Source organism: Rutilus rutilus (assembly GCF_951802725.1).
Source record: "Rutilus rutilus genome assembly, chromosome: 24".
Lineage (NCBI taxonomy): Eukaryota > Metazoa > Chordata > Actinopteri > Cypriniformes > Leuciscidae > Rutilus > Rutilus rutilus.
In genome coordinates, this window is record NC_140228.1 from 22,630,390 (window position 1) to 22,639,782 (window position 9,393).

Sequence of the window (9,393 nt, forward strand, 5' to 3'; positions counted from 1 at the left end):
CTAACACAGGGTCAATTTTGATTTAATGGCAACTTTAAACTGAGAAATTCACAAGAATTTATCTCAAAATGTCCACCTTTAAGAGTATCCAAGTAAACATAGTTGGTAATGGCTTAAGGCATGTGTATCATTATATTGGAACCTGGCATTCGCTTTTAAAGTGACAGCAGCCTAATATTCCCGCTGTCCTGAAAATGTTCAGAACAAAGATGAAATAATCAGTGTTTTTAAGTTTTTCAGATTGGTCTAACTTTAATTTAAAGTTATCAAATGTAAAATAACACTGCAAATAATCTTCACTGTACAAATTAAATAAAGGTTTAAAGGCTTTAAAGGCTTTTGATTAAACTACAAAAGACAATGAAATCACTCCCTGCTCTTCACTGAATTACATATTTTATTTTTTATTTTTTACTTTAATAGGGATTAACCTTTATTTAATTAGTACAGTGAAGATTATTTGCAGTGTTATTTTACATTTGATAACTTTAAATTAAAGTTAGACCAATCTGAAAAACTTAAAAACACTGATTATTTCATCTTTGTTCTATTGTATTTATTTATTTGTGTTATTGCTTGTAGTTTAATTATTTGTTATTTTGTTATTTGTATTAATGACTGTTAACTTGTTTTTACTTAAATTTGTATTAGTTAGTTTTAGCTGTGGTATCAAAATTTGGAAGAGAATTGTTCAATTTCACTGGTATCTAAAATTGTGGTTGTCATAACCTTATTTATTACAATACAAGGATACATGGGTAAAAAAAAAAAAAAAAAACGATGTTATTAATTTACATTTACATTTAGTCATTTAGCAGACGCTTTTATCCAAAGCGACTTACAAATTAGGACTAAATTAAGCGAGTCATCATGAAGAGGCAAAAACAACAACAACGCAAGAAGTGCTCAGAATACAAAGTTCAGGCATTATTCAGAGTAGCATAAGCATTAATCTATTGTTTGTTTTTTTTTTAGGTGGGGCCAGTGAAAATTTAATCATTGCATTAATTGTATCGAAATCAAAACGGGACACCTGTATCGACACCCAGCCCTACTTCAGTTTATATGCACGTAGTGTTTCTTTTACAAGGTGACATCGCCAACTACTGGCCTGGCAGCAGAATACAGTGTTTTTAGTCATTTTCGTGGATCCGTGTGAGCGGGGATGGTTTGATTATAAAGTATTATGATTATCTATCATGTCATTATTATGAGATAATAAATCGAAATTATGACATAGCCTACTAAGTCATAAGTAGAGATTAAAAACTAGAATTAATGAGATAAAAAGTCGAAAATGTGACTTTATGTCAAGGACTTCGTCTTTTTATGTCATAATTATGATTTAGCCTACTTTTTCTTATTTTGTTTTCCATATAGGATAGTCTACATGTAGAATATTTCAGAAACTTATAATATGTCCAAGTCATCCATCAAATTCCCCCCCAAAAAGCAGAGCACAAATGCTTCGGGATCAACAGGAAGCTCTGGCAACAGGCGAAGTGTGTTTGCTATATCCGCCCCCTAGAGGAAGAAACAGTTTTTGTCAGTTTTGTACGAAACCGTTATTATTTTATTACAATTATTATTATTTGTTATTATTGTTGTTATTTACTCATTTTAAGTCTATTGGTTATGTATTACAAACAAGGCTAGTGTACATACATATATTAAAATTGTTTCTTCCTTGATGCCAACGCATTCACACCAGTAGATGGCGGAATATGCACCAAAAGCTGGTCTGCCAACCGCCATAAAACATCAAAGAAGAAGAAGACTCCTCAACTAATGGTTTATGCATAGTGTGCCAAGACATAGATGATGTTAATCATGTACTTTTTACTTGTGAGAAGTATAATGATAATAGAATAATCTGGCAGCAAATGGAAGGGGAGAACTCTATTCATGAAATTCTGGAAGAAAATGGCATGACAAGGGAGAGACTTAAAGCTTTATTTATTTATCTTAATAATACTGGTTTAATGAAAAGGGAATAATTGGCCTATATAATTTTGGTATATTTTTATTTTATTTTTTTTGTTTAATTAATAGAAACCTAGATTCTATGACGTTCATGGTATTACACACTCCTGTACAGTTGGTGGCGGTATACTACAGAAAATAGTCATCTGCCAAGAATCAGAAGAAGAAGAAGAAGAAGAAGAAGACTCCTCAACTCTAGATGTCGCTGTGTAAAAACAAAAGGGAGACGCACTGTCGAGGACACAACAACACGAGGATACAAACATAGACACAAACGGGACTTATAAATCAATCAATTGAAGTATTTCTGTTTCCAGCAGTAATTTGACGCGTTTTGTTGCAGAGCAGGTGAGCTGGTGATATACAGGTCCTGTTAAAGAGGATCATTTACGTTATGCCGAAAGGAGTTAAAACAGTCTCTTTGTTTGTTTGTCCTTTGCGTTTGATAGAATTTTAGACATTTGTTGGGATTGTGTCACCACGGACCCCTAAAAATATTTGTGGGTCCTTATAATGCCAAATGTCTTATGTTACCAGTAAAAAGTGGCCTACGTTTATTGTAAATATATCTAGTCAGTGACAGAGTCCAAGTGTATTAATTAAAATAATTCTGTATTTTCAGCTTAAGAATCATGAATCAAGCCTATTCATTTCCACCCCCAATATAATACCAAATTTAACATTTTAATCTACATTTTTGTCAACCTTTTACCATATGTCTTGGAGTATCTCAATAATATTGATTGTTCAATTATTTTTAAGTTCATTATCGTGATATATCGTATCTTGTCAGGAGAGTATTGTTACTTACACCCTTAACCATTACTGTACTGTCTATAAAGATCTATAAACCTGAAGAGAAACATAAAATATAACAAAGTAACTCATTAATCTCATGGTTACCGACCAGTCTTAAGAAAACAGAATAAAATGCAGTGCTAAATTCTAATATTATATTATTAATAAAATAAATATAATAATAATAATATGGTTTTAATCATTTATTTACTTGTTTTAAACATTTTTCTCTGAACTTTTTTATAGAACCCCCATATATAGCCTATACTCTCATACTCCACTTCGCGTCATGACCGAATTACCACCTCAGGTGTGCATTATTTTTCTAATAATTCAACAGCCCATTGCCAATTATTCCTATTTTTATATATATATGTATATGTATGTATGTAAAATGCATGATTTTTGAGATGGGATATCCCTGGTTTAAAGCAAGAGACCTACTTCAAGGAGAGTTTCATGTCTTTTATCTCTTCCCCCAGTCTTGCGCCACAACTGATAAATCTATAAAACCTGTCAAATAGAACTCAGTTTCATACACTCACTTAGTATCAGCACTGAACAGTGAACACACACTTTACAAGGTAAGAGAGAAAGATAGTTGTGCAATAATGCATATTGTCTTGTATGTTTTCTTTGCATTTTGTTAGAACAAGTACTGTTGAATCCACCTCTGCTACACAGTTTGTCAAGCAGATTTACTAACCTCTTTTATTTTTCTATTAAATTGTGTTATATAGTTGATCTTTTTGTGTTGTTTTTTCATTTCAGAAATGTCTCTAGTCAAGCAGAATTTTCACCCGAATAATGAGGCAAACATCAACAAGCTGATCAACCTCAAATTGACGGCCTCATATGTGTATCTCTCCCTGGTCTGTTCACACATATTGACACAACATTTATGAACTATTAAGTTTATGTATTTACATTTGCATAATTTTCACATTGTACCTTCCATGTACATTTTAACTTGGAATTTGGTCTATTTATTTATTTTACTTGTAATATTCTTTAAATAAAGCCAATAGAAATACACTAGCATAAAATATTTCATTGTCAGTAATTACTTCATGCCAAATGTGCATTGTGCACTTGATGGGCTCAAGAATATTTTTAGATATATGGAATAATTCTAAATATCAGAGTGTTAAGAATCGAATATATACAGACTTTTATAGCACTGGTGCTTTCATATTATATTAATGACTGACCTCTGCATGTCTGTTTAGTCTGTAACACTAATAGTGTTTCTCTCTGTCTCATAGGGAATGTATTTTGACAGGGATGATGTGGCTCTGCCCAACTTCTCCAAGTTTTTTCTGGAGCGTTCACAGAAGGAGAAGGATCATGCGGAGCACCTGCTGGAGTATCAGAACACGAGAGGAGGACGAATACTTCTACACACTATCTCGGTCTGTGAGTTTTAGGCTACATCTCCGGATAGATTCGAAAAAAGGGTTTTCGTTTAAAAACGCTCTCCGTCCACACTGGCGTTTTCCGATGTTTCAGTGTGCATGAGAAACTTTTGGAAAATGCCTGAAAACGCTAAATTCACCTTACTGCACATGCGTAAAATCTCACAAAAGCTCACTGAGATGGAAAAATTTATAATAAAGTTATCGCGCAATTCTTCTGACAGGATCATTTTATTTAGCAAAATATCTCACCATTCACTGATCACCCAGGTCACACTCAGTCACCATAGGTTTGGTCTAAAACGCAACTGATCTCATGTATTGCCGCAGGACAGCAAGTGTGAGTGAATTTTCTGTCCTCTTTGCAGAACTGTGAAGTGTGTCCAAAGTAACACATTTTAGCAATAGTGTGAAAGTGAATAGCACACAACAGGCACAATACCAGTAAACATGAATATCTATTGGTACAATATGCGTCACATGACTAAACTTACGTCATCAATTTTAAATACCTCCGTTTTGACAGTCCACACTACAACGCGAAAACGGCGTTTTCAAATTTATCCACCTTGGAGTGCGTTTTCATTATTAGAAATGCTGTCTCCGTGTGGACATAAGGCCAAAAAAGATGCGTTTTCAAATGAAAACGTATTAGTGTGGACAAGGTCTTAGTCTGTGTCCACCAAAGCATTTTTAGCCAGTTGACACTACAGCATACTACAGTTAAAAATTATAATCCAGTATTTTACATGTGCTTTAGTATGTTAGTGCAGGGTCCGAAATTAACTTTTTGGCTCACCTGCCACGGGGACTGGTAGATGAAAAAATCCACCAGCCAAGCATATTTTTTACCGGCCAAAATAATAAACAGCCCTTTTTTTTGTCACATATACATTCATTTCAGTACTTTTAATCGAGATAATAAGGTAGGCATATTATTTTGAATACAAACATAAAAAATTGTCCAGAGCAAAATTTGAAATGTATAATAAAAAAAAAAAAATAATAATAATTATACATATATATATATATATATATATATATACACACACACACACACACATATATATATATATATATATATATATATATTGATCAAAATGAGAGAAATATATGAAATATTACTATCATTGGGGTGAAATCAATATTTTTTTAGTTTTTTTGTCAGTTTTGTTTCCTGACTCATATGTGCAAAGGAAGGCAGAACGTACTCGGCTAAGTTACTTACGTAACCTCGGTTCCCTGAGAGATAAGGGAACGAGTATTGCGTTGCAAACGCTATGAGAAAACTAATTTTATCGAGAAAAGACCGGCCACGGTGTGTAAAGCAGAAGCAGCCTGGCCAGCGGCTGAGTATGCACGATCCGCGAGTACTGAAGACGCTCTGCACGGCTTTGATGAGCAGGACACAAATGGGCGGCGACCGCTTCTTCCAGTGGCGGGAGCTTCACATATCCTTTTTCCTCAGCGCCGTCAACAGATAGAGCGTTAATTGTAACGTACACACCGCCGCCGACTTGAGCTGCAAAGAAGCTCTGGCCGCCCTGTCAAGGACGCTTGTCAAAAAGTACGGGGAAGCTTGACGCTTGTCCGCTCTGAATAGTGAGTGCGCGCGCGCGGCCGGGGCTCACTCACTCGCTCTCGCTCTCTCTGCTCGTTCTTGAGGCAGAAGAGCGCGTGCGCGCTGACAATTTTATTATTTTGGTATGAACATTCACCCGCCACTGTGGCGGATAGCCTTTTGAGATATACTCGCCAAACGGAAAATCTACCCGCATTTGGCGCTTGGCGGGTGTTAATTTCGGACCCTGTGTTAGTGTATTCAAACACATGTATAATTTGATTGTGTGTGTGTTATTTGTATCTGGAATAATCTATATGTCACGATATATCTATAGCCGCTTTTCCACCATCAGGCCAAACCGTTCTCTTTGCTTAACCGTGCCGATCCGGGCCAGCCAGCTTGGCTATGGTTTGATTTTTCCATTGTGGCGCTCTTTGGAATGAAATACAAAAGCACCAGTCGTTTGCCTTTTAATGCAAGAGTTTACAGATGATATGAGATGAAAATAGCGACCGCATTATGGAGGATTTTTATCCAGGCAACAGACAAGTGAACAATCCTGAGTTGCGATGTCACTACACGCATTCTACCAGCACGGTTAGCCAACTGTTCTGAGAATACAGGGCCGAAACCAGTTTGTAATCGTGCTGTGTCATACCTGGCTCAAGTGGAAATACAACTGAAACCGCTCCTTACTGTTCTTAGAACCGTTCGGCCCGACGGTGGAAAAGCGTTTTATTTGAGCATCAGCAATATCTACAGTAGTCAACATTTGAAGTGGATCAAAACCTTTCATCAAAGTCATGCATGAATTTTGAACAATACCCGTTCTTGTCTTAGGACAGCTTTGATGAACTTTTTGATCCACTTTAAATGTTGACTACCTTATACTATTTATAATACAATATAAATATGTGTTTATAATACTTCTGTCCATTTTTCTCTTTCTCCGTCACTTATCAGAAGCCCAGTCGGGATGATTGGAGTGGAGGTATGGATGCTATTACTTTTTCTCTGGATCATCAGAAATCTCTCAACCAATCCCTGCTGGAGACCCACCACGCGGCGGGAGAAAACTCGGACCCTCATGTGAGTAGCCAAAGGTTTTTTTATATATTTTTTATTCAAATAAGAATTGATAACCCATTTATCTTTCTCACTTGTTTTGTGCATTCAATTATAATTGCATATTATTTTTGAATAATGGTGTATATTCCCCATCATTCTAGCTGTGTGATTTCCTAGAGAGCAACTTCTTTACTGACAGTCATGACTTTATTAAGACTCTGGGGGATCACGCTGGCAGTCTGAGTCGTCTCATCTCTTCTGACCCACACGGCAAAATGGGAGAGTACCTGTTTGACAAGCACACTCTCTGATCCGCTCAGATCTGATGAGTTTGGCTGCCAACCTTCCATGCCAAACAGTATGTGCACAAGTGAATTATTTTAAAGAATTCTGCACAACTTTTCATTCCATTATTTTTGCCTTTCAAGAGGTATTTCTGTAAGAATCTTGCAGTGTTTTTGGACAGCAATCTTTGTTCTACTTTTTCCATGCATAAGTGGGACTATACTGTGAATTGTGCCAGTCCAAAGATGGTACTTTGGTCTGTTTACATAATTGTATTGGTGCTACTGTGAAACCATATCTTATCTAAAACCAGCCTATAGAGTTCTGTACGTCCTTCATGAGAGGTTTAGTACAGCGCACCACTAAAAAGGAGTGTTTATGTGTACCCGTTATAGAACCCCGAACACTGTGAATAAATATACCTCAAACATGATGCCCAATGTCATCACTGTGAATTGATATACCTCAAACATGATGTCAATATAACAATAAATTAAGCATTCCTCAAAAAAATTGTGTTTTTTTATTTGCTTGTAGCCTCTTTATAGTGTATATATATATATATATATATATATATATATATATATATATATATATATATATATATTAGAAATCTAATTGCATTTAAGCACACTTGTACAATTGTTTTTTAGCATGTTGTTCAGTTGTCAAAGTGACAATCAAAATTGAGTAAATCATTAACAGATCCCAGAGTAACTCGACACATTGGAACTTTGTTCTTTTCATAAACTCCTTGTGGAATACTGTCCTTGCCAAAACTGGGAGCATCTGAAAAGGCTAATTTATTTGTAAATCAAAACCAGGCAGGAGAAAATTTAACATTTGACAATCTATAAAAAAGCATATTTATCATTCCAGGATACGAAAGCCATAATAAAATTAACTCAATCAGTAAAACCTGTAAGTGGCTGGGATGAGAAATTTTCTCATGTGATTCCACACATATGAATCCAATTAGACAGGCATTGATTTTCCTTTTTTTTTATTTTTTATTTTTACACACTAATGTTGGAACTTGAAACCCAGTCAACAAAACCTATAACTCGTGTACCAAATCCTAAAACCAATTTTACTGTGTGTAAATGACAAAGTATTTGTGTGTTGTACATTTGAGTAGGTATTACTGTAACAGTATTTTACAACCAGCTGCAGTGTAACTGACAATCCAAAAGGTATAAGCTTACTGATGGGATTTCAAAGTGGTTTGTGTTGATCACATCAGTTTGTTGTTGGTTTTAGACAGATCTCTTCATATGAAGTGTCATTTTGGTGCAAAAAAAAACATTTTGGAATGGGAAAAAGTGAATGCAGTGATTTATTTTCCTTGAGAGTTTTGTGTTTAGAGCTTTGGGGAAATTTGGGAATGATTCAACAAACCTGTGTAACCATTTGAGAAGAACTGAATGAAAAAAGGAGGATTTACTGTGATTACTTCGTTAACATACCATTTTGCACAAAATATAGTATTACAGTAAAAAAGTAATTTCCGACTAGATGGACCTACTCTTTAAAGTGCGATTGTCTCTGGAGACTGCAAATAAAATGCTTTTTTTGCTTATTTGGCATTGCACACATCTTCCTGAACACAGCAGCTGTTTAAACCGACACTAAAGGCAGTTATGAATAAGTCAGCTAATGTGTCAGCCAGAGATAAGGACTTTGAAACGGCTGACTCATTGTGTGTGTTGTATAGATATGAAAGGCATTCATTGGTGTTCTTGCACTCAAATTGTATCAAAACCACTGAACTGGCCTGAATGCCTTACAAACAACTTTCTTTATGAATACTAAAATATGTACACTACCATTCAAAAGTTTGGGGTCAGTAAGATTTTGAATGTTTTTAAAAGAAGTATCTTCTGCTCACCAAGGCTGCATTTATTTAAAAAAATAAATAATAATAATTAAAAGTAATACTGTGAAATATTATGACAATTTAAAATGACTGTTTCCTATTTTAATATATTTTAAACTAATTTATTCCTGTGATCAAAGCTGAATTTTCAGCATCATTACTCCAGTCTTCAGTGTCACATGATCCTCCAGAAATCATTCTAATATGATGATTTGATGCTCAAGAAACATTCATTATTATCAATGTTGAAAACAGTGTACAATTTTTTTTTCAAAATTCTTTGATGAATAGAAAGTTCAAAAGAACAGCATTTATTTAAAATAGAATATTTTCTAACATAAATGTCTTTACTGTAACTTTTGATCAGTTTAACTTTAATTTAATTTATTTTATTTCTTTCCCCA

General features: G+C 34.8%; 1 protein-coding gene across 3 annotated transcripts; it reads left to right on the forward strand.

Moving 5' to 3' along the window:
- Positions 1-2,094: 2,094 nt before the first annotated feature.
- On the forward strand, positions 2,095-7,522 carry LOC311284040 (ferritin, lower subunit). Of its 3 annotated transcripts, XM_084398864.1 has the most exons (6): positions 3,028-3,091; positions 3,264-3,365; positions 3,553-3,653; positions 4,047-4,193; positions 6,724-6,849; positions 6,990-7,522. In XM_084398864.1, exons 3-6 carry the CDS (start codon positions 3,555-3,557, stop codon positions 7,137-7,139), a joined length of 522 nt encoding a protein of 173 aa, XP_084254990.1. In that variant the 5' UTR covers positions 3,028-3,091; positions 3,264-3,365; positions 3,553-3,554; the 3' UTR covers positions 7,140-7,522. The 3 variants fall into 3 exon arrangements, with proteins under 3 accessions (XP_084254989.1, XP_084254990.1, XP_084254991.1); XM_084398863.1 differs by lacking the exons at positions 3,028-3,091; positions 3,264-3,365 and adding an exon at positions 2,095-2,331; XM_084398865.1 differs by lacking the exon at positions 3,028-3,091 and having other exon boundaries at positions 3,257-3,365.
- The last annotated feature ends 1,871 nt before the right edge of the window (positions 7,523-9,393 follow it).

Coding starts and splice junctions, on each gene's coding strand:
- LOC311284040 (XM_084398863.1), top strand. CDS start 3,555: ATGTCTCTAGTCAAGCAGAATTTTCACCCGAATAATGAGGCAAACATC. Junction 3,654..4,046: donor CATATGTGTATCTCTCCCTG/GTCTGTTCACAC, acceptor TCTGTCTCATAG/GGAATGTATTTTGACAGGGA. Junction 6,850..6,989: donor GAGAAAACTCGGACCCTCAT/GTGAGTAGCCAA, acceptor CCATCATTCTAG/CTGTGTGATTTCCTAGAGAG.